The 26,018-nt window shown below is 42.6% G+C and overlaps 2 protein-coding genes across 7 annotated transcripts in view; one reads left to right on the plus strand and one right to left on the minus strand.

The window, feature by feature from the left end:
- LOC147831263 (uncharacterized) overlaps nt 1-15,788 on the plus strand; it is a 353,683-nt gene extending 337,895 nt beyond the window's left edge. The window contains exon 2 of the mRNA XM_087306680.1: nt 8,795-15,788. Coding sequence (XP_087162806.1) covers nt 9,210-12,908 — 3,699 coding nt within the window. The 5' untranslated portion in view covers nt 8,795-9,209 and the 3' untranslated portion in view covers nt 12,909-15,788. The remainder of the gene's footprint in view (nt 1-8,794) is intronic.
- The window catches only part of sulf2b (sulfatase 2b), a 544,470-nt gene that overhangs the window by 369,584 nt on the left and 148,868 nt on the right, over nt 1-26,018 (minus strand). The window lies entirely within an intron of this gene.

A 26,018-nucleotide genomic window follows, 5' to 3' on the forward strand; every position in this document is an offset into this window, starting at 1 on the left:
TTCTCCTTCACTGTCTTGTACCTGACATTGAGGGGGTTACCATGACCACGTCAGAAATGAAAAAGGAAGAGAGATGGAGAAGGGTGAGAGAAAATAACAAGGCGGATAGATATGAAAACATGCAGGTGATGGAATAGAGAGGACTGGAAAAGAGAAATGTGTGTGTCTGTATAACCCAGTCAGTCCCAGCTCTCTATAATAGATGTACTCTGAGTTCCAAACAAATGAATCCCCAGTTCCTGTCCCGATCTCTCAAATAAGCATCCCAGACATAGAGAGAGAGCCCACGCATTTGCTTCAATTATATGCACTCAGAGCACCTCAAAAACGCCTCAGTCAGGAGGAAGTCAGTCTATTAGGCATGAAAGTCAAATCTGGAAATTGTTGGCTGAAAATGGATGTGTTATATCGGAGTAAGAGACAAGGATGAGGATATTCCAGTGCCTACAGAACTAATTAGTTAGTGAGTTTTGATGTGACTTGTTGTAGGATTGGGTACCAAATCCCAATGCCAATATGGTACTGTTATGTCCTTGGCCCAAATCAAAATGCAAATTTTGAAGCCTTATTTTAGTGCTACTTACTGTAAATGGCAGGGCTGTCAATTGAAATCATAACTGTTGGATGCAGAAGACTTGGAAATGTGTTTCTATAAAGGTTTATTGAAATTAAAATAAATTAGAATTGCTCCAAAATAGTGACCAATTCATATTTAGAACAAATAATCCTAGTATAAATATCCAAGGCTTCCAGTTTCGCCTAAATGGGTCAACAATTGTCTACTTCAGTTTCTCATCAAATATGACCAATCAAATGCTCTCTAGTATCTGACATGCCAGTTTTATACTTTTTTTCAGAACAAACTATGTGAATATGACAAACTATCATGATCAAGCCATGGACATTACATTAAGATGCCTAAAGGTTTAAAAAAGCCTATAAATCAAAAGAAGATGGACAAATGAGAACCTTTCTGATATAAACTATAGTAAAACAGCTTGTCAAAAGCTGCAAGCAGATTACATACAGGAATAGACAAAAAAAGCACTCTTTAATTATCAGCTGTCAGTGAGCGCCCGCTCTTTTTTTTTTCCTGGTCACTGTGCCTTTGCCATGTGCAGTGTAAATGCAGACGATCGGATACGAGTCGCTTTTAAAAGATGATGTAAGCAGATCATCAAAAAAATCGGATACAGTCACGAAATCGAAATTGCCCAGCAAGATCTGCAGTGTAAATGTATCCTTAGGGTTCAATTTAGAATTTGATTTAGACTTCTTTAGGCCTTGCTGAGTATTCACATGCTTTTTGTTATGGGAGTAGATGTGATGACGTTTTTATCAGTTAACTTGTAAACAGCTTATAAAATGTCTAATAGTCTTATTAACATAAGGGGATTATCTGTTCCCAGCCCAATTGAATATCTGCTACAAGAAGAAGCAATTGCCACAGGTGTATTGAGCTGTACTGAGCAACATCGTGACTATGACATGAAAATCCAGAAATGCAGAATGGTTGCATCTTGTGATATCATGTTTTGTTTTTTGTTCATTTGGATGTCTTTGGTCCATGTTGGGTTTGTATTTCAGTCAAATTGCATCAGCGTTAATTTAGTATGGGACAGAGACATCATTGTCATGCTGTGTGTGTACTACAGTTCGAAAGGCAGTCTTCACAGATGTTCACTAGAGCTAGACCAAAAGAGCAATCGAACAAGTTTGTTTGTGTTATTTATTTATTTATTTTTAACCATATCTGCCAGAAGTGTATGCTGTAAATAAAAAACAAACTCTGGACCTTTTTGGTTGAATTGAGAAGGCAATTCAACCTAATGGACCAACAAAACAAGTGCTACCATGATTAAAACTGGGAACTTTATTACGTAAAACACAACAGTGTCTGACTCTGTGAGTGAGCACATTATTTATCACAACGAAATCCAAAACCACCTCTTCTGTTTTAAATGTAATTGCTCTTTTCTATGTACTTTACAAATGATGCCCTGACAAAGCCCTTATTCTCACTCATCAACATAAATTTTAACATATCTTTTATCAATATAAGTGGGAAGGAAGGCTACATACCTACTGTCAATTTGTGTCATAACAGTGAACTGCAGCAGATAGAATGAACTGGATGAAACTTTATGAATGATTAGATTAGATGTACAAGTACTGTACACATGTACAAGTAAAAGGCGATTAAATGCAGTATAGGTCTAACCAGGATTGCAGAAGCAGCAAGTGCAGGATATAGTTATAAAGTCGAATTATAGAAAAAACGATGGTGTTATTTACAGATGGATGTACTGTGAACATTATATACAGGTTGTTTTAACTATGATCAGAGATTTACAATAGATATATGTACAGGTTGCTATTAATAAACAGGAGAATGCAGATAGATATAAACATGAAATTGAACAGAGGCATTCAGACCAGTTGAGGGACAGTTGTACTAAGATGTGACTTGCATAAACACATTTTGGTGAGCTCTAAAATGTGAAAATAAACCCTATTTTATCATAAATGCAATTCTGCAATAAATCAAATCCCTGTTCTAGAACAAAGCAAACAAAGGACAGGTCTGAAAACGCCCTGAAGTGTCATCAGATTCAAAAGCATGCTCAAATAAAGATACTGGCAACAAGTATGAATCTTAAAGGGTAAGTTCACCAAAAAATGAAAATTACATTATCAATAATGCAGCCTCATGTCAATTAAAACCCCTGTGATCGTTTATCTTTAAAACACAAATTAAGATGTTTCCTGTTCCTTAGATGACAAGCTTTCAGACTCAATCAAAGTCCACAAAAGTACCAAAAAAATCCTCAAAAGAGATCATATGCCTTCTGTCGTTCAATTACAGTCAATGCTTACTCCCAGCAGGCACAGTACGTCAGACTGACATTGTAACCCGATGTCATGGGGACGTTGAATATTGTTTGGAAATGAAAATCGGGTCAATGTACAACATCCAATCAAAAGTCAATCAAATACCAATGTCTAACGATATCACAGCTTGACGTTATTGTGATGTTAAGAGATGTCCAGATCAGCTTTTTTTTTTTTTTTTTGCTCTCAAGTCTGATTTTGAGTATCTACCGATCCCGAAACCCAACCCCTCTTTCTTCTATAATACATAAAAAAGAAAAGAATAAGAGTGTAGAAACAAATCCAGAATGTTCCTTCTTTTTATTTTATGTTTTTATTTTATTTTACTTCTTTTATGTTGTCCTTAGACACTGGCTAGACATTGAATTTAGGTCAACTGGTGTCACAACCTAAATCTAACCTAATACTATTGTCTTATGACATTGTGTGCCTGCCCGACTGACACTGAGGAAAAGAAACTTATTATATTATTTTTTATATACGTTAAAAAAAGTTCTTGTAACACAAATATGAAAATGCATGGTTTAGTTTGAGGATGATTTTTTTCCGTACACTGTAAAAAAAAAAAAAAAAAAAAATCTGTTAAATAATGCTCTGAGCTTTCCTACGCAAGAATGTTGCAGTCCATTTATAATTTTGTCATTGGCTTCTGTCCACGTGAGCATTTGTGAGAATAGAAGAGATGATTTTTTTTTGGTACACTGTAAAAAATCTTTGATAAATAACATAGTTTGTGATTTACAAGTTTTTTTATTTTTTATTTATGGCTGTTAATTGCATTATGGCACCTTGATCTCTGCTCTCGCCTTTTGATGGTGAAATTTTAATTCTACATTTTAACATTCAGTGATTTTTTTACTGACATTTTAGTAGTTTGAAATAATATTATGTATAAGAAATCATATGGATATAAATAAGTAGGTTCAATAAGTGTTAAATAGTAGAAACAGAAAAAACAACAAAATGTACTGGCAGTTCATTGAAGACAATTGAATAAAATACAACAACCTGGAAAATATGCAATTTTAAACAGTTTAACATTTTAATAAATTACATTTTTTACTATTCAATATTAAAAGTTCCCATAATGCACTGCAAAAGCCTAAATATATAGAGGAAAATAAAAAAATAAAAGCATGAATCACAAAATATGAAAAACATTCATAAAAAGATTGAAAAAAAAAGGTTGAGAGAGATCTCAGATTTCATCATTTGGGTTTGGAAATAATTTGGAATGACATTACAGATAATTTCATTTTTGGGTGAACTAACATTTACTCAGTGTAAGAACACTGTAAGGCAGCCCTCTTGCTTTAGAAACAGACCTACAGTCAAGTGACATGGTATGTGTTTGTTCAAGCACTTTATCTGTATCATATGAACAGAGAAGTAAGCAGGACTACAGTAATGTGGTAACACTGGCTTACATTTCCCTGTTACATTATACACAAGCCCGCTCTCTGACATGAGTAGCTTACACTATGTAAACCAACACACTTTTCCTGAACCACTCGAACTATCAATTATTCATAAATGTAAATGCTCTCAAACACATTATCAAGCACTTACAGAAAAGTTGCAGTGGATCAACCTTTCATCTGAGTTTTAGTGGATGCTGGTCATCTCGATACCCGCTCTGAGCTTTCCTACGTAAGCGTATGTAAAGTTAGACTAAGAATAATGCAGTCCATTTATAATTTTGTCATTGGCTTCTGTCCCTGGGAGTTTTCGTGAGAATAGAAGTGGATTTGTTTCATTACTATGTGGTAGAATGTCTCTCAGGGTCTGATGTTCCACATTCATGCTCTAGAAGTGGATATCTGTTTGGAGGGAGGGAAAACTTTCCCTCGGTGGACTTTATTTAAACATAAAGGTTTAGAAATCTGGATTATAAAGAAGTTTGATTTTTCTATGTGTACAGCTTTTACAGACAAGCTTCGCTACATGAAAAATATTAGAAACTTCTAACATTTAACCCTGAATTCAGAAGCCTAGTTTTCAGAACGTATTTATTTTGTTGTAATTTTTTTTATTCATTTAAGTGTTTTACACTACCTTTCATAAAATTTAAATGATCTGTTGAATACGTTTGCACTTTTTTTTATAATTGTGAGAGTATAATTATATTTAAAAAAAGGTTACAAAGATCATATTTATGAGCTGGTTGCATATGAATGCCACTGCAAAGCTGCAATAAGAAAGGAAAATGAGTGTCCAAGTTGGCAGCATGTCTGTTAGAAAACATGCCTGACACACTGTAGTTTACATAATGACAATAAAGCTCAGCTTGACTTGACTTGAAATGAAAGATCATTATTCTCATTATATAAAGATCTGACTAAGAATTGGCTGTTTACTTCACTTCTCACTGCACTATGATTCTGTGTTGCTGCTACATCTGAAACTATGTGAAAATACCACACTTAATACCATGATTTTACTTCAGATTCACCTCATAAATTCAGTTAAACACTAACACAGGCTCTTGGGGGGAAAAAAAAAATACGCCAGAACCTTGAAGATTAAAAAATCTGACCTCAACATCTTTATCTCAATGTATTTTTAAGTGAGTGTACTTTTGCACTGCAGATATCTGCTTCCCTGTTCATTAAAAGTCATCCCTTTGCTCAGTTCTTCTTCAGAATCTGTGTGCTGTATACACATAATCACAAGAGTACACTCACTTAAAATACATTAAAATCAAAATGTTGAGATCAGATTTTTTAATCTTCCAATTTCTGGTGTATTTTTTTTTCCAAGAGCCCGTGCTAGTTGTGTATTATAGTTTTAGACTTTTACTTTACAATTTACTTAGTAAAAAATTACATTATAAGAAAAGTACTTTTTAAAGACAATCGTATTGTACATACATTATATGTATTATGTGTAATTGCTAAATTGGGAGTAAAGACATAATAAAAATGTGTAATTTTATTGTCTGTTGTTTTTAATTGAGAAAATCTGCTAGATTAAGTTCAGTGAACTTGAATATTTAAGAAATGTATTTAAACTAAACTTGACAAGTTCTGCTAACTTGATAATGTAAGTTAACCTATTAAAACTAAACATTGCAAGCCCAGTTAACTTAAAATAAGTAGTTGGGTCAATTATTAACCAAACATCTTAAGTGGAAAAAAAACTTAGTCAATGCAATCAGATGACCTAACTAAGTAGTGCAACATGATTGTTGGTACTTTTACAAGTAAACATTATTTACCTTATTGAACAGTGGTGCCCAACCTTTTTTGTTTTTGCCTGAGACACCCTTTTCCCCTGGAATATATTGTAAGGCCCCCCTCCACATTTAATGATATTATCACTCATATAAGTTTAGGGTGGATAAGGGTTTTGTAGGTTGTAGGTTGCTATGCGACAGTCAGCTGTTTTCCCAGAGGCTGACAAGCTGATAAAACATTGCTGTCACTCTGACAAAAGATATATTTACAGAGAAAGTGTTTGTGTGTTCTGTGTTTGTCTGAGAAAATTAATCTTACCGAAATATAAACATACCATACAAGCTGAAGCTGATCGGTCAATTCTTGTCTCATGACTCGCGGTGAGCTCACGGGAGTCGTTGGTGTGAGCGCATCAAGCCGCGAACCTCCATTGGAAACAACAAACTTGTGCAAACTTTAGAAATATGCAATATGAGAACGGTCCCTAAAAGGCCCCTATCATTTGCGATCTCCATCAGGTAATCTTCCAGAGCCATGCTGGATTTACCCGATTTGTTGAAAACTGGGTTGTCCACATTTCCTCCAGGGTTTCATGTAATTTTGGGTGTTTCATTTTTAATTTGTGAACTTTTAACTGCAGTTTGGCACTTTCACTTTCATTCAGGAACATTTTACGCATCCCTTCCATGACAAACGAGATATTGGATGCAGGTATGAACTGCTGAAAGAGTGTAGTTTTAATGGAATTTGATACCAGAAGCTGAATGGGGAAAATCACCCTCCGCATTTCGCAATGGGTGTCTGTGCTCTTTTACTGACTTGGTAGGTGCAGAGAATAGTGTCAAACAGATATTTGTGTATAGACAAATAGAAAACAAAGAGAAACAAAGAGAAAACTGAAATGATTGTGTTTGGGAACAGAGATGAGGTTCTCAAGGTAAATGCGTACCTTGGCACTAAAGGTCAAACGACAAAAAATAAGGTCAAGAATCTTGGTGTGACTCTTGAGTCAGATCTGAGTTTTAACAGTCATGTCAAAGCAGTCAGTAAATCAGCATACTATCATCTCAAAAACATAGCAAGAATCAGATGCTTTGTTTCTAGTGAAGACTTAGAGAAACTTGTTCATGCTTTTATCAGCAGCAGGGTGGATTACTGTAATGGACTCCTCACTGGTCTTCCTAAAAAGACAGTCAGACAGTTGCAGCTCATCCAGAACGCTGCAGCCAGAATTCTAACCAGAACCAGAAAATCAGAGCACATCACACCTGTCCTCAGGTCTTTACACTGACTGCCAGTTACATTCAGAATAGATTTTAAAGTATTATTACTGGTCTATAAATCACTAAATGGCCTAAGACCTAAATACATCACAGATATGCTCACTGAATACAAACCTAACAGATCACTCAGATCATTAGGATCATATAAACTAGAAGTTCCAAGAGTTCAGTCAAAGCAGGGTAAATCGGCTTTTAGCCACTATGCCCCTCGCTGCTGGAATCAGCTTCCAGAAATGATCAGATGTGCTCCAACATTAGGCACATTCAAATCAAGACTGAAAACACATCTGTTTAGCTGTGCCTTTACTGAATGAGCACTGTGCTGCGTCCGACAGATTGCACTTGTCATCATGTTTTTCTCTTCTTCTTCATTCTTTTATATCACATTTTACCTGTTTTTATGTTTTGTTTTGTTTTTACGCCTTTTTATTATTTGTTTTTATTTTTATTTTACTTGTTTCTTTTATTCTTGTTTATGTAAAGAACTTTGAATTGCCATTGTGTATGAAATGTTCTATATAAATAAACTTGCCTTGCCTTGCCTTGCCTATAGACTATGCTGTTGCGAAATGCCGCAAAAATTCTATATGACGGTAATAGTTAGATTTAGGTGTTTACATGTCTATAATGCACTTCAATAAAACTGCAGTTTTTAAACCACTCTAAAAAAAGAGCAACCTGGATAACACCCTACTGAGCAATTATAGGCCAATTTATAATCTACCTTTCATTGGCAAAATCATTGAAAAAGTTGTCTTTAAGCAGGTTAACAAGTTCTTAAGCTCCAAGAGATGTTTAGACAATTTTTAATCTGGCTTCAGAGCACATTATAGTACAGAAAGTGCCCTTATAAATGCACACTAGCAGTGCTGGTATTACTTTATTTGAGTGCTGCCTTTGATACTGTCGATCACAGCATACTTCTGGATAGGCTGGAAAACTGAATTGGGCTGTCTGAGACAGTCCTTAAATGATTTAGATCTTACCTTAAAGGGAGAGGTTACTATATCAGCATAGGTGACCATAGGTCGAGGTGGACACCCATAACATATGGAGTCCCACAAGGTTAAATTCCGGCACCTCTCCTGTTCAACCTTTATATGCTCCCACTGAGCCAAAGAACCAAATCTCCTACCACAGTTATGCTGATGACACTTAGATCTACATAGTCCTACTGATTACAGCCCCATTGACACCCTCTGCCAATGCATGGATGAAATGTACAAAACTTTCTTTATTTAAACAAAGAGAAAACTGAAGTCATTGTGTTTGGGAACAGAGATGAGGTTCACAAGGTGAATACCTTAGCACTAAGGGTCGAACAACAAAAAATAAGGTCATGAATCTTGGTGTGATTCTGGAGTCAGATATGAGATTCAGTAGCCATGTCAAAGCTGTGAGTAAATCCGCATCCTACCATCTCAAAAACATTGCAAGAATTAGATGTTCCCCTTCGGTTGGGGAACTTCAGTGCCATGAATGGGAGGATTCGGATCAGAAGCCGCTTATCTGGAGAGTATTGAACGGGCCAATGAATGAAATTAATTGGCAGCGTAAGCTTGCGCAGGTGTGCGACATCTGCAATTATCTCAGCATATAAGCACACCTGAAGCCAGCAGACGCCATCCTTTTCGCTTCAGATCCTTTCTGAGTGAGTCGATGAGGGTTCCTCTTGCTGATCAGCACTTCAGAGCGAACGAGTGTGTCTCCCGGTCCAGAGTGGGTCTTTGCGGTGGCAGACGGTCGAGCTGGGTTACTCCCTTGCCTGCGGTTCTTTGGGTCCGGTCCTCCAGAGCGGTGCGTATAGTTGCAACTTTCCTAAAAGAGCAACACAGTCGTGCAGCACGTCCTTTTCAGGATGGCGCTCCGACTGTGCGTTTCTGGATGCGGGGGTTTCCTGTCTCCGGATGATGGACACGATCACTGCATTGCATGTTTGGGGGTCCAGCATGTTAATGCGGTGCTCGCGGGCGGTTCATGTCGTCATTGCGATGCCATGACCGTTGCACAGCTAAGATCGCGGCTAACTTTCGCAAGAGAGCGAGCCACCCCAGTTGCCTCCTGTTCTAAAAAAGCAGCGGGCGCTCGGGCAGATCTGAGGGTTTCAGCGGGAGCTAATTCGCCGCCCACGGGCTCGCGGACCTCTCGCTCCTCACGCCGCTCCATCCAAGCTTCGGGTGGTGAGAGTGATCCGTCTAACCAGATGGTAGCTCTCACACTCGCTGACACCGGAGATCAGATGTCCTCCGCGGCATCGGAGGGTGGGCTTTCACTGTCCGACGAAGATCCGGACCCGCTCGCCCCCTCCGGGCAGGTGAGCGCTGTCAAATCGGATCCTGAAGCGGACATGTTAGCCGTGCTTTCCCGGGCTGCTTCGGCCGTGGGGTTGGAGATGGTTTATCCCCCAGCTCCGCGGCCGGACCGACTAGATGGGTGCTACGTAGAGGACCAGAAGGCGAAGCCTTCGAAGCCTCTCGTCCCCTTCTTCCCGGAAGTGCACAGTAGGCTCACGCAGTCCTGGAGGGCACCTTTCTCTGCCCGTGCTGCGAGTGCCTCCGCCCTCACCGCCCTTGACGGCGGAGCTGCCAGGGGGTATGAGGCGATCCCGTCAGTGGAGCGCGCTATCGCGGTCAATCTTTGTCCGCGCGGCGCCTCTACGTGGCGGGGTTTGCCCCGCCTCCCGTCCAAAGCCTGTAGGTTGTCTGCCTCCCTCGGAGCCAGAGCTTATAAGGCTGCGGGCCAGGCTGCTTCTGCTTTGCACGCGATGGCCACCTACCAGCGCTACCAAGCGCAGGCGCTGGCCGAGCTGCACGAGGGCGGGTCCAACCCAAGCTTATTACATGAGCTGCGCACCGCGACCGACTATGCTCTTCGGACTACTAAGTCCACCGCGTGTGCGCTGGGGAGGACGATGTCCACACTTGTGGTTCAGGAACGCCACCTCTGGCTAAACCTGGCCGATATGCGCGACGTTGACAAAGTTCGCTTTCTTGACTCGCCCATATCCCAGGCTGGCCTGTTCGGCGACACCGTCGGTGAATTCACCCAGGAATTCAAGGCGGTGAAAGAGCAGTCGGATGCGATGGGCAATGTCATCTATCGGCGTGGCCGTAAGCCCGCTCCGCCCGCCGAGCCATCCACCTCCGCTGTTCCTCGCCGAGGGCGCCCGCCAACGAGTGCTGCCCCGCCCCCGCCTGCGCCTCCGGCCAAGCGGGCGCGCGTTCACCTCGAAAGCAGGCAGCCCCTCCTGCCCAGGGCGCCGTTAAGTCCGGTAAACGGACCGCGAAGCGTCCCTGAGACAGGCCATCCGGAGAAGAGGAAACTTGCTCTTTCCCCGCTGGAGGGCGGGGCCCCGATAACAACGGTACTTTTCAGTGCCACCAAAACATCAGTAAAAGAGCACTTTTTCCCTTCCCCGGATGTGACTGCACGAGTTCTGCCAGTCCGGGACGCGCTGCCTTCCGGCTCGCAGACTCTACATGCTTCGCCAGTGGCTCACGAGCGCTGGGGGGACGGTCTCCCTTCCCTCAGCCCTCCAGCCCCCTCTCCGGAGTCAGGGTGCGGAGCCAGAGCGAATCGCTCTCCTCCAGCTCTTCCGCGGGACCCTCGTGCTTCCCGGATCAGCACACCCACTCCGCGCTGCCCCACCGCTGGTACGTCAGTGATTGTAGCGATGACTCCATTAGCGAGGGCTCTGCCTGCCTGGTTAGCGCGGGCCAGCCCCTCGCGGTGGCTCATACGCACAATCAGACTCGGTTACGCGATTCAGTTCGCGAAACGGCCCCCCAAGTTTACGGGCGTGTATTTCTCCAGGGTCAACCCCCTGTCCGCCCCTGTCTTGCGAGAGGAGATTGCTGCCCTCCTGGCGAAGGGTGCAATCGAGCCGGTTCCTCCAGCCGAGATGGAGAGTGGGTTTTACAGCCCATACTTCATCGTACCCAAAAAGAGCGGTGGGTCACGGCCAATCCTAGATCTGCGCGTTTTGAACCGCTGTCTGCACAAGCTGCCGTTCAGAATGCTCACGCAGAGGCGCATTCTCCAATGCGTTCGTCCTCGGGATTGGTTTGCAGCCATAGACCTGAAGGACGCGTATTTCCATGTCTCCATTCTTCCACGCCACCGCCAATTTCTGCGGTTTGCGTTCGAGGGTCGAGCGTGGCAGTACAAGGTCCTCCCCTTCGGGCTCTCTCTGTCTCCGCGGGTCTTCGCCAAACTCGCGGAGGGTGCCCTAGCGCCCCTTCGGCTCGCGGGCATTCGCATACTCAGTTATCTCGACGACTGGCTGATTTTAGCCCACTCGCGGGAGCAATTGATTATGCACAGGGACGAGGTGCTTCGGCATCTCCGCCTACTGGGGCTTCAGGTCAACCGAGAAAAGAGCAAACTCGCCCCCGTGCAGAGGATTTCTTTTCTCGGGATGGAGCTGGACTCGATCACCATGGTAGCGCACCTCTCCGAGGAATGCGCTCGCCTGTTGCTGAACTGTCTGAGGGAGCTCGACAGCAAACTAGTGGTCCCACTGAAGTTCTTTCAGAGGCTCCTGGGGCATATGGCATCCGCAGCCGCCGTCACGCCGCTCGGGTTGCTCCATATGAGACCACTTCAGCACTGGCTTCACGATCGGGTCCCCAGACGCGCATGGCACGCGGGCACACACCGGGTCTCGGTTACTGCGCTGTGTCGCCGCGCCCTCAGCCCTTGGAACGACCCCTCGTTCCTACAGGCCGGTGTGCCTCTAGGACAGGCGTCCAGCCATGTTGTTGTTTCAACAGACGCTTCCAACACGGGTTGGGGGGCCGTGTGTCGCGGGCATGCGGCTGCGGGCCTCTGGAAGGGTGCCCAGCTGCATTGGCATATCAATCGCCTAGAGCTGTTGGCAGTGTTCCTCGCTCTCCACCGCTTTTTACCGGTGCTGGAGCGGCAACACGTGCTGGTCAGGACGGACAGTACGGCGGCGGCGGCGTATATCAACCGCATGGGGGGTATGCGCTCTCGCCGCATGTCTCAGCTCGCCCGCCGTCTGCTCCTCTGGAGTCACCCGCGGCTGAAATCGCTGCGCGCCATTCACGTCCCAGGCACGCTCAATCGTGCAGCCGATGCGCTCTCACGACAGCTGTTACGCCCTGGAGAATGGAGACTCCACCCCGAGTCTGTTCAGCTGATATGGGCGCGATTCGGGGAGGCCCAGATCGATCTGTTTGCTTCCCCCGAGAACGCTCACTGCCAGTTGTTTTTTTCCCTGACCGAGGGCTCTCTCGGCACGGATGCACTGGCCCACAGCTGGCCTCGGGGCATGCGCAAGTATGCGTTTCCCCCAGTGAGCCTGCTCGCGCAGTTTCTGTGCAAGGTCAGGGAGGACGAGGAACAGGTTCTGCTAGTTGCGCCCCTTTGGCCCAACCGGACCTGGATATCAGAGCTCTCACTCCTCGCGACGGCCCTCCCCTGGCGGATCCCTTTGAGAGAGGACCTACTCTCTCAGGGACAGGGCACCATCTGGCACCCTCGCCCCGATCTTTGGAACCTCCACGTGTGGTCCCTAGACGCGAGGAAGACTTAGGTAACCTACCGACTGCGGTGGTTAATACCATCACTCAGGCTAGAGCCCCCTCCACGAGGCGCGCCTACGCCCTGAAGTGGAGTCTATTCACTGAATGGTGCGTCTCTCGCAGAGAAGACCCCCGAAATTGCCAGATTAGTGTTGTGCTCTCTTTCCTTCAAGAGAAGTTGGACAGCAGGCTGTCGCCCTCCACTCTCAAGGTTTACGTGGCCGCCATCTCCGCTTATCATAGCGCGGTAGCTGGCGGCACCGTGGGAAAGCATAACCTGGTCATCCAGTTCCTTAGGGGTGCTAGGCGAATTAATCCATCTCGCCCCCCTCTCATGCCCTCTTGGGATCTCGCCCTCGTTCTCACGAGTCTGCGATCCGATCCCTTTGAGCCACTCGAATCAGTATCTCTAAGATTTCTGTCCCTGAAGACAGCTCTGCTGGTTGCGTTGGCCTCCATCAAGAGGGTCGGGGACCTGGAGGCATTTTCGGTCAGTGACTCGTGCCTGGAATTCGGGCCGGATTACTCTCACGTTATCCTGAGACCCCGCCCCGGTTATGTGCCCAAGGTTCCTACCACCCCCTTTAGAGATCAGGTAGTGAACCTGCAAGCGCTGCCCCCGGAGGAGGCAGACCCAGCCCTTTCTTTACTTTGTCCAGTTCGCGCTCTGCGCATTTATGTGGACCGTACTCAGAATTTTAGATCATCTGAGCAGCTCTTTGTCTGTTATGGCGGTCGGCAGCAGGGGAGTGCCGTATCGAAACAAAGATTATCCCACTGGATTGTGGATGCCATTTCACTCGCTTATTCGAGTCGAGGTCAGCCGTGTCCCCCGGGAGTACGTGCACACTCCACTCGGAGCGTTGCATCCTCTTGGGCGCGTGCACGCGGCGCCTCTCTAACAGACATCTGTAGAGCTGCGGGCTGGGCGACACCCAACACATTTGCAAGGTTTTACAATCTGCGAGTTGAGCCGGTTTCCTCAAGGGTATTAGGTAACCCTTTGGTGATTGAGGAGACAACTCGGTAGGGTGTTGAAACACGCTTGCGGCGCCATTCTCCCTAACATGGAGGTACGTGCGCCTTTTTTATCTGTCAGTAAAGTTCCCCGTCAGGTGAGCCCTGCAGATTCCTCCGTAGCCCCCAGCACTGACTCAGCGGAGGAGTCACTTGCTGGCCCACTACGTTGTAGGTCTGCCCGCTGGTCAGCCCGCGTTTTGGGTATAGGTGCCTGCTATGCGTGATCCCCACTAGGCGATCCCATATGCTTATTCCGCCACGGTTAAGTCCCCCCCCTGGGCGGACCCGTGTCTTCCCTCTCCGCTAACCACTCTTTTGCTATGCGTACTCCCCCTTTTTAGGGCTAGTCCATAGGTAAATTCTGCCATCCCCCCCCCCCTTGGGTAACGGATGGCCTCCGCAGCGTCCTCCCTATCGGGATTGCACGCTTCCCAACGTACTGTCGTATTTCCTAGAATTATCTAGATGCTCACGACTTCCCAAAAAATATATCTAAATCCGTAAAACTTCTGTTGAAGTAGGATAAATTAGGGCCAGGGACACGTTGGAGGACCGCGCCCCCCATGATGTGGGTGCGTCACGCTTGCTTGACTATCTCCTCATCGGGGGTGTTGGTAAGGTGCAGTCATTATGGCGCTTTCCATATTCTCCCATTCATGGCACTGAAGTTCCCCAACCGAAGGGGAACGTTCGAGGTTACAGAAGTAACCCTTCGTTCCCCGAGGAGGGGAACGGAAGTGCCATATTCCGTCGCCATAATGACTGTCCCTTGGCTGTTTGAAAGTCTCTTCAGCTTAAAAGGATGGCGTCTGCTGGCTTCAGGTGTGCTTATATGCTGAGATAATTGCAGATGTCGCACACCTGCGCAAGCTTACGCTGCCAATTAATTTCATTCATTGGCCCGTTCAATACTCTCCAGATAAGCGGCTTCTGATCCGAATCCTCCCATTCATGGCACTTCCGTTCCCCTCCTCGGGGAACGAAGGGTTACTTCTGTAACCTCGAACGTTTTGTTTCCAGTGAAGACTTAGAGAAACTACTGAAGATATGAATGAGAAGATATGAATTCATCCACTATATGAATGAGCACTGTACTACATCTGACAGATCACACTATTAAGTCTTTCTTTTCTTTTTCATTACTTTAAAATCTGTTTTATTTAAATCTGTTTTTAATCACTTTTATTCTTAGTTTTTTTATTTTCTTATACTTGCCTTGCCTTAATAATGCGACTAAAATCGGCATACTCCAGGTTTTAATTCAATTTCTGTTTTAATCAGAGAATTGTCTTAATAGTATTAAAATCTAATTATTGATGTCCATGTAAATGTACCTAATGTGACTAATCACGAAACAATTTTACAAGAACATAAAGAATTTTGCAGAAAAGATTCTCATGAAAGCTAAAAATGTTGAAATTAAAATGAAATATGAGCACTAAATTAAATAAAAAGTTTTGTAAATCCAGCCCCAAACCTGTACAGAAAACCTGTGAACAATTAGAAAGAGTAGAGCAGCCAATACGTATTTATCTTCTAGGCTAGCTTTCTCCTTTTGTACTCTCCTGACGCTTCATTGTATTTCAACAAGCCCTGAATGAGCGATGGATATTTCCCGCACACAGGCAGTCAGGAACCCTACAGATGCACCACGCTCCCTCTCGCCGCCCTTTATCAAAGAGAAGCGGCGCTGTGCAAATTACACTGACCCCTATTCCTGACCCCCGATGGCCGGCCCCTCCTCACCTCCTTTCTGCTCCCTTTTTCTCAACCCTCTCTTTTCAGAGCTGTTCTTTTTGTGCTCGTGTCATGTATCTGAAAGAGGAAGCCACCATCCGTCAAGACCACCAACATGCTCAGACACCCACCAAGCCGCCATGAAATAAAAAAAAAAATCCCCCAGAGAGAGGAGTCTGCGGTCATCGCCATGCTGGGCACAATGCAAATGAGGGAAAAATGTTGGACACAGGGGGGCGGAATGCTTGTCCTAATTTTGTCTAGTCCTCAGATAACTCTTTTCGGGAACTTTCAAAGAGAGAAAGTAAAGGCAGATGCATCGTAATGAATAATGCACATGCGGTGTTTTGAAAAATGACTAGGACTTGTGCTCAGACAGACTGTAAGCACTGTGCAAATCTCAGAGTGTCTGCCGTTTGTGAAACAAAATAATAGAATGGCAGGAGAATAATTGCATAAGTTCAGCAACGCAATCTACAAGAAATACAGCCGGTCTGCATAGTGCATACTAACACATGCTGTTTCTGGAATCACATATCCCTGAGGGAAATCATAATGATTAATTATACAACTGCTGCACTTTTTAATGCTTATTTTCTGTCACAGGCATTTAGACTGTATTGACGCCTTGTTTGGTCACAGGCATATATTTTGCTGTAGCCTGTGGGTGCAGGACTGCAATCTTCTGGGTTCTTTTAATTAATAATTATTAATTGGGGCCTGAGGTGGCAAACACAGAAGGCTAAGAACCTTAAGAGTGATTATTTATCCCACAGCTTGTTTGTTTTCTGTTCATTTATAATTTATGTATGCATAAGTGTTGATTTAGATTAAATGTCACTGTTTCCAGACCCCTTTTTTAAAGGAGAGACTGTTTACCGTGAATAATTTTTCGAGTTAATTCCCTGAAGATTTAGATAAAAAATCAGCAGCTCTGAACATTCACAATTCAATTTATAATATTGCAATTCACAGTATTAATACACATCCACTTACAAATCTCACAAAAAACACAGAATTTTTAGCATAGTGATGACATTTTTTGAGGACTATTTACAATTTTTACAATCCAGACAGGCAGTAAGAAAAATAGCTGGAGGCTTCTGTGTTGCTAGTTGACATCGCAACATAATAACATGTCTATTCTACTTGATGTTTTTTGTATTGATTTATGTGATGCTAATAATTTCTGGATGCTTCTGTGTTGCTAGTTGGCCTTCAACGTAATATCATGGTCATTTAACATGATTGTTTTTTCTTATTTTTAGTTTATTTTAGTACACTACTTTATTTTTTTTTTTGTATTCTTAGATTATTAAATTTTCACTGACAGCCTAAGTTTAGCCTTGTTTTAGCCAAGCTGTCTACATTTATATGTTTATTAGACATCTATTAAACAAAAAAATTGTTTGCTGGGAAGTTTGTATGTTCACCAAAATTTTAACTACTATTTAAAGTAATCCCTAGGTACTATAAACTTTACAGTCTCAAAGTGTTGAACCTTAATAATAACTGGGTGACATGTAGACTGTCCTTCTCTACTTATAATACATTTGTTGGTTTTATTAAGCATTTAAGTAGTGACAAAGCATTCTCCTCCGCCTTCACTAGATGTTCTTTGTGCCCAACGTAGCATCTCTCTAGCTCGTCTTTTCCTTTGACCATAAGTCCACACATGGCCATGTTATCAGAATACTTCAAATTTTCATTGTTGTGAGCAAAAAGCTGCAAAAATGCCTGATGTATCAAATGTAATACCAGATAAATGTCCAAAAAGTATTAAAAAAAAAAAGAAAATTCTACCTATTTTTTGATATGTCAGGTCTTATGGGGTTTGGTGGTGTAACGTATCACAAATCTCACAGTTTTGATCACACTACGGTTTTTGAGTCATAAATTCATTTTTCGAATCAGCAAAAAAGGGAGGAGACAAATCTCATTTGCTTTTCATTTATACAAAAATATTAATGCAAAACCCCTGTTTTTAACAAAGAACTTAGAACCTGTAATTACAATAAAAATGAAAAAAAAAAAACCAAAAACTGCTAAAACCAAAAAAAAAAAAGTTAAATATTCGAAATATACAAAAAATTATCTTTGCTACTGTTGCTGATAATGCTAATTATAGAAATCTAGCATCATATACAACAGATCATATTTATTGTCAATTAATGATTCAACAATTCACACATAAAACATAATTTTTCGTCATAGCTGTATCATTTTTGAAAACCTATAGACAAATTACAATGTTTGTAAACATTCAAAATGCGCGCAGGGAGGTGGCAGAAAAAAAAAACGGGAGCGCTAGCACTTACAGCGAGGGAATGACATCCGATGTGACATCCGACCCTTCGGATGGGGAACTTCAATGCTATAAGTGGATTTTAATCCATGAAATGGGGATTTCGTTTCAGAAAGCCAATCGTCTGAAAGAGTATATAACGAGCCAATGAAATGCCAAATGAGTTGGCAGCGTAAGCTTGCGCATGTGTGCCTTATTGCCAATTAGCTCTGTATATAAGCACAGGAAAAGCAAGGAAACGCCATCCTTTTCGCCTCAGCGAGCTGGGATTCTCCCTTGCCTCGCATTCTTTGGGTCTGGTGTGTATAGTTGCAAAATTCCTAAAAGAGCAACACAGTCAGGTAGCACGTCCTTTTCAAGATGGCGCTCCAACTGTGCGTTTCTTGATGCGGTGGTTTCCTGTCTCCAGATGATGGGCACGGGCACTGCGTTGCATGTCTGGGGGTCCAGCATGTTAATGCGGTGCTCGCGGGCAGTTCATGTCGTCATTGCGATGCCATGTCTGTTGCGCAATTGAGATCGCGGCTAGCCCTTCTGAAGGGGCAAACCACCCCAGCTGTCCCCTGCACTGCAGCGGGCACTCGGGCAGATCTGAGGGTTTCAGCGAGAGATAATCCGTCGCCTACGGGCCCGCAGACCTCCCGCTCCTCCAAGCGATCCATCCAAGCTTCAGCCGGAGGAAGCAATCCGTCTAACCAGATGGTAGCCCTTACGCTCGATGACACCGGAGATCAGACGTCCACTGCGGCATCAGAGGGTGGGCTTTCATTGTCCGATGATGATCCTCCGGGCAGGTGAGCGCTGTCAAGATGGATCCTGAAAACAGACATGTTAGCCTTGCTTTCCCGGCTGCTTCGGCCGTGGGGTTGGAGATGGTTTAACCCCCAGCTCCACGGCCGGACCGACTAAATGGGTGCTACATAGAGGACCAGAAGGCGAAGCCTTCAAAGCCTCTCGTCCCCTTCTTCCTGGAGGTGCAGAGTAGGCTCACGCAGTCTTGGAGGGCACCTTTCTCTGCCCGAGCTGCATGGTCCTTCGCCCTCACCACTCATGACGGTGGATCGGCCAGGGGTATGTGGCGATTCCTTCGGTCGAGCGCTTCAGTGCGGTCAATCTTTGTCCACGTGGCGCCTCTTCTTGGCGGGGTCCGCCTCGTCTTCCGTTCAAAGCCTGTAGGTTATCTGCCTCCCTCGGAGCTAGAGCTTACAAGGCTGCGGGCCAGGCTGCTTCTGCCTTGTACACGATGGCCATCTACCAGCGCTACCAAGCGCAGGCACTGGCCGAGCTGCACAAGGGTGGGTCCAACCCAGGCTTGTTACATGAGCTTCGCACCGCAAGCGACTATGCTCTTCGGACCACTAAGTCCGCTGCGTGTGCGTTGGGAAGGACGATGTCCACATTAGGGGTCCAGGAATGCCACCTCTGGCTATACCTGGCTGATATGCGCGAAGTCGACAAAGTTTGATTTCTTGACTCCCCCATATGCCAGGCTGGCCTGTTCTGCGACATCGTCAGTGAATTCACCCAGGAGTTGAAGGCGGTGAGAGAGCAGTCGGATGCAATGGGCAATGTCATTTATCGGCGGGACCATGAGCCTGCTCCGCCCGCCGAACCATCCACATCTGCTGCTCCTCACCGAGGGCATCCCCCTACGAGTGCTACCCTGCCCCCGCCTGCGCCTCTAGCGAAGCGGGCGCATCGAGCACCTCGGAAGCAGGTAAACCCCCTGCCCAGGGTGCCGTTAAGTCCGGTAAACTGACTGCGAAGCGTCCCTGAGACAGGTCATGCGGAGAAGAGGAAATTTGCTCTTTCCCCGCTGGAGGGCGGGGCCCCATTTCCAATAATAATTTTCAGTTCCGCGAAAATATCAATGAAAGAGCACTTTTTTCCCTGGATGTGATAGCACAAACCCCGCCTGTCCGGGACGCTCTGCTTCCCAACTCGCAGGCTCTGTGCACTTCCCCAGTGGCTCACGAGCGCCCGGACCTAAAGATCACCAGGCAAGGGAGAAGCCCAGCTCGATCGTATGTCGCCAAGTGTACACACTATGGACTGGGAACGCTCTCTTTTGCTCGAAATCGCTGGATATCAGCAGGGGGAACTCTCATCGACTCTCTCAGAAGGCTGTAGAAGTCTCTGAAGCGAAAAGGTTAGTGTCTTGCTTTTGCTGTGCTTTTATGTTAAATTGATTGCAACAAGCATCAGGTGCGCAAGCTGACGCAGCCAATTCATTTGGCATTTCATTGGCCCGTTTACATACTTTTATAGACGATTGGCTTTCTGAACGAAATTCCCCATATGTGGATTAAATCCACTTATAGTATTGAAGTTCCTCATCCGAAGGTGAACTGCAGAGTCAAGCATTTTTAATTCTGTCATCACTTCATTCAGCTCCCTTTTAGCCAAAGACGTCTGCAGCCAGCTTTAAAAGCAGTGTGGTTTGCAGTAAATGTTGTTTTCAATTTTTGGACCTTTGAATTTCACATCCTACTGCACAACAGGACATGTTTACTATTGCCACCGGTCTCTTTTTGCAACCGGGAACCCGTGTGACGCCATGTGTGGCGTAGGTTGGAAATTTGTCTTTTCAGTGACATAATTTTAATGATTGTTTGTGGCCACCTATTGGTTAAACAATGTAATTGCTCCAATAAATTCTATGGTTTTAATCTTTACCATTATCATCAGTTTTTATATCTGAACTATAAACAGCTATTCCAGAACTTCTGTGCTATTTAACTAATTAATTATTTATTAAAGCTGAATCTCTCTCGATCGAACGCAGATTTGAATGCAGCGATTCGAAGGGTTGATAAACATGCAAATCATTATCATTTTAAATTTGAATTGAGATCACAATATTTTACTGTTTGCGCAGCTTTACACTGAATGCAATAATTTAGGCTAAACAAACAGTGACAGAAAACACCTTTAATAATAACCCAAAAAGGCATTTAGGTCCCACCACAACTTTTTCCATTATTATTATATTTTACAGGGAAGCCAAAACGCTATCATACACATGATTTGAATGACGTGGAAGGTCATCTCTCTGCAATCATTATAAATGTTGGAATAACTTACAAGTTAAAAAAAAAATTGTATTAATCCATGGGTCACGTGTGTTATGAACTGTGGGTTGTGATCCATACGAATCACGGACTGTAATCCGTTACACCCTTACGGTTAAGTTGGGTAAAAATACTTTCAGAAATATGCATTTCACATATATACATAGAAAATAATGCAGGTGATATCACACAGCCTTTGAGTACTCCAGTGTTCAAAACAACCTCTTATTTTTTTTTCATTAATTTATTAAAGTAAACTACTGCAAATCCTCACTCTTAGCTTGCCCTGTCATAGCAATTAAAGTTCATAAATATTTATGATATAAATAAACACAAACAATATTTGTTGATGAATCATAACACAAAACATTGATGTTACAAAGTGTACTGTGAGCATAGGTTAATTCTTGGATAAAACTGAGGGGCTTAATTTAAGTCCAAATTCATCCAAGTGTGTTATGCTCTTATGAAACCCTCAAAAGTATAAAATGTCCACTTGTCTGATGCAGGGGTTTTAAAACACTTGAGTGAATAAAACAATCTACCTCTTAGTCCAGAGAGGAAGTGAATTTTATACAGGAATGTGATCGCTAATGGTCTGACTGACTGTCTAAGTGGCTGTAATGTTAGACAAGAGCTAAAATTGATGGACTTGATGATGCAATATGCCATGCCAAGCAGCCGCTGACTTTGGCTCTGGAAACTTGCTGCTAATGTCACCCAAATATTAGGCATTTCATTGCACCAATGTGCATTGCCGCCAGACATGATTGTGCACCCTCTCTTTATCTCAGCTTAAAACACGCTATTGGCAGGCTTGGAGAAGCATAATTACATAAACACACTCACATATTTACAAGACACTGTCAGCAAGGCCAGTTTGTAAGGCCACAATTAAGGAATCCATTGTACCACAGTATTTTCAAGAGAATAGGAATGCAATCATTCAAGCAAAAACCACATGTCTTCATTACTCGAGGAATGAATCATCTTCTTTTGAGAGCTATTTATCTAAATATTGCACAGTATCAGCCTATTTTCCCATCAGAATCTAGATTATTAAATGGATGTCTTGGAAAGTGACTGTTTTAAGTGTAAACTGAACTGAAGTGGGCATCTCAAGGATAAAAAAAAAAAAAAAAAAAAAAAACTTTTTTGCTCATCCATGGGGATGCGGCTGCACTCATTTGACTCCACTTTAAAGGGAAGAATGGCAGATAAAAAGGAAGCACTGCAGATTATTGAAACTATGATGAAATTTATGTGAAAGTGTTGTCAGATATTAAAGTTATGAAATCAAGAGAGAGAGACTGAAGCCAGCTGACTTGAGACTGTCAATCTAGCTGCCAGGTACTCTATTAAATGTTAAAAGTTAAAAGTTTGAGTTCAAAGTAAAGTTTAAAGATGTAAAGCTCTTGACTAAGACTTTTGCAAAATAAAATGCTAACAAAATGTAGTGGTAGCATCCTGATATAAAAAGCACTCCAAGGTAATTCTAAATAATCTGTATGTGTTGACTTAATTTATAAATGAAGCTTTGTTGGGCTGCTATGATGAAAATCCTCTTTTGTAAGCTGTTTGGACAGAACTGTGTATAGATACAGTGTGTCCACAGTTATATTGGGGTGATAAAAACACAATACTGTAAGTCTCTTTTTTTATTTCCTTAAAATAAGATCTAAATCCCTCCCATTTTGAGGTTCACCACAATGTGACGTATAGGAGTGCCCTCTTTTTACTCGCCCACCAAATTGATTGACAGCCGCGTATTAACATGTCTCCGTAGTAATGCGTATAATCATATCAACAAGACAGGACGTGTTCAAAGCAACCGGTATTAAAAGAGCTGTTCAGCTCTCTGTCATCATCAATCATCATCAAATGTGCTCAAGAATGAGTTTTACAAGTTTAAACCGTTTTTAAAATGTGTTTTACTGTCTTTTTCATCACGTCAGTACAATTATAAAAGACGATGCTTCAATCCCGGTTTATGAACATTAAATCAGGTTTGTTTTGTACATTAACATAATGGATATCCATACAGCAGTGGATATTAATGTGTTTCCTGTCACATTTGCATGCAAAAACAGTGCAAAGTTAAACATGCGTGCTGTGTGTGTGTCTGCAGTGTGTGTGTGTGTGTGAACTTTGTAATGACATTGTGTGTGACTTTGTGTTGCAGAAAGGCTTGAATTAACTCCAAAACAAATAAATCAAATAATCATTGGTAAAGTTTTTACTGTAGTATTGCTCACAAACGTTATGGGAGATCTAGTGCCTTCATGTCTGTCACTGTGCTGTTGATCTGACGCAGTTGAGGCAGAGATTGAGGCACACTCTGGCAGGCACGTGCGAACAGTGGGCGGGGAGAACCAGCATTAAAGCCACAGGCAGCAAAAACAGCTGTATTGTGTTCAGAGCAGAAATTTCAATATTCTGAAAAGTATAATAAATAATCTGATGTGTCTGGATGTAAGTGGTGATCGCTTAACAGATGAGAGAGCACACAGACTAGAAGACATCTGCTCATCTGTGAAGTGATTTCCACCTCAGTGTACTACCATCTTCACCAGTTTTCACAAGGAAGTAAAAGAGTATTTAAGCGATGACAGTACACAAAGAACATGAAGTCTTGATGTCATAGTGCCTGAGTGATGATGTAGCCCAGACATCTGGTATCCGCAGGCTGGCATGTTTGCAGTAAACACAATGGTCCCTGCTGTTCAAAACATGTATTGTAATTAATTTTACATGCCAAACAATTGAAGCATCACATATTTTAATCAATTTTCAACAGGCTTAGTGAATACACTAGGCAAGGGACAATAGCCGTTTTCAAGGTATACCGTGGTTTGGAAAAGTCAAGGTTTTAAAACCGCCAACTTTTTTCTCATGTTTCTCAAAAAATAAAAAAATTAATTATATATATATATATATATATATATATATATATATATATATATATATATATATATATATATATATATATATATATATATATATTGTGTTCAAAAGGGAAAAGGTTTTTTTTTTACCCAGACCTTTAGAAAGAATATGTTTTAGAGCAGTAATCCCAATCACTGTGAAACCATGATATTTTTATCCAAGGTTATCATACCATCAGAACCTTATACCGGTCCATGCCTATAATCCACACCTATGCAGGAGCAAAGGAAAATGTTTTGGGAGAGAATGCAAATATGTTGTGAATAAATGCAAAAGTTTTGCAGCTAAACAAATGTTTTCAAAGTGAGAAAAATGAGAATACAAGTTTTGGAGCTCAATGCAAATGTTTTGTGAGATAATGTTAGGGTGCTTTTACATCTGTAGTTTGGTTCATTTGGTCCGAACCAAGGGCAATAAATAATACATTGTTGAATTGTCTGCCGTCTTTGGGTCATTTTCACACCACACTGTTGGCTTTTGTCTGAGCCAGCTAAAAAGAACCAAAATGCAGTCATCTGACAAAATCCACATCTCTCATTGGTCAGATGTTGTTGAGCATAGTTCCTAAACTGCTTATTGATTGGTCAAAACTTAGGTGCGGGAAAATGCCAATATAACTCTTGCAAGTAAACAAACCGGCAGACACAAAATGTTGCTGTTTACAATAGAGGGACGACTTCGCTGACTGATTGTATCCCTGCTTTAGACAAACTATACATTTCGAGAATGAAGCGCAGCTGCGGCTGGAAAAAAAAAATGTTTTAATGCATCGCACGTCACTTCAGGAGGAGGCGTGAATTAATTTAGCTTAATTTAGACATGGTCATCTTGCAGAAATATTACCAACGATCCATCAGGTAATGTTTTTCTCTCTCTCTGTTGGTAAAGCACTGTCAACAAATATTTTTCCTCCATGTCCCATAATGCACAGCGCATCGGCCTACGGCAGCTGAATTAGTCCAAAAGGGGCAGTACTTTTTGCGGTTGGGTCTGTTTTAGTTTGAATCATATTCTCACCACAAACGAACCAGGGTTTGTTTAAAACTGTACCGAGACCACCGCTTCAAGCAGGACTCGGTATGCTTTTTTGGTCCTCTTTTGATGGCCACTTGAGTATGATTGCTGCATTCACACCTGTCCAAACTAACTGCACCAAGAGGGAAAACAAACTCGAGGGCGATTCAACCGAACTAAATAAGGCAGGTGTGAAAGCACCCTTAAAGTGTTGTGAAATAATGTAAGAGTTGAGATAATGCAAAAACAAATTGGCAAAAGAATTAAATGCTTTCAAATGATTGAATCTAAAGGCCATATCATACACCCAGCACACGAGGGCGCAAGACGTGTATGGTGCTATTTGTTGCTCTTTTCAGAACAGCGCAACCTTAATTTTCACGTTTTGCACCATGTTGTTTAAATAGCAAATCCATTTGCACAAATTTGTAGACTCATGGGTTTGCTGGTCTAAATAGGAGGTGTGTAATCACATTGTTTGTGCATTACTTATCTTGAGTAACTGAAATAGACAGCGCCATTGACCAACTGAAAGCTGGTCAAAACTTCAGCATAGAGTGCGTTATTTATGCACATATGCAGGTCCAAATGCTAATGCATTGCTTAATACACACAGGATGTACAGCAATACACAAATATCTTTACATATAAAAAAAATAAAGGATTAAAATTATTATTTTCTACATCAATATAAAAACCACTGCCTCCATTCCTTCTTCATGTCGGGGGGCTTTATTCAGTTTATTAATGACAGTTTGCATATGTATAATGTTAGTAGTAGCGGTATTATGTATTATATGCATCTTTATATTTGTTTTAATAAAAACAAGTTTAGGTTTGACAACCTGTTGGCTTTGGGAGAAGTATGCATCAACATGGGGCAATAGGAGGTGTGTTTGGATTTAACTCTATAACTTTTTTGACCACACTTCATTATTATTGTTCATTAATTCATTTACTGGAAATTAGAACTGAACTTAGGAACACTTTTGAAACAAATCTTTGCATTTAACAAACTAAATAAATAT

Source organism: Danio rerio, chromosome 23 (genome assembly GCF_052040795.2).
Source record: "Danio rerio strain M-AB ecotype USA chromosome 23, GRCz13ab, whole genome shotgun sequence".
Lineage (NCBI taxonomy): Eukaryota > Metazoa > Chordata > Actinopteri > Cypriniformes > Danionidae > Danio > Danio rerio.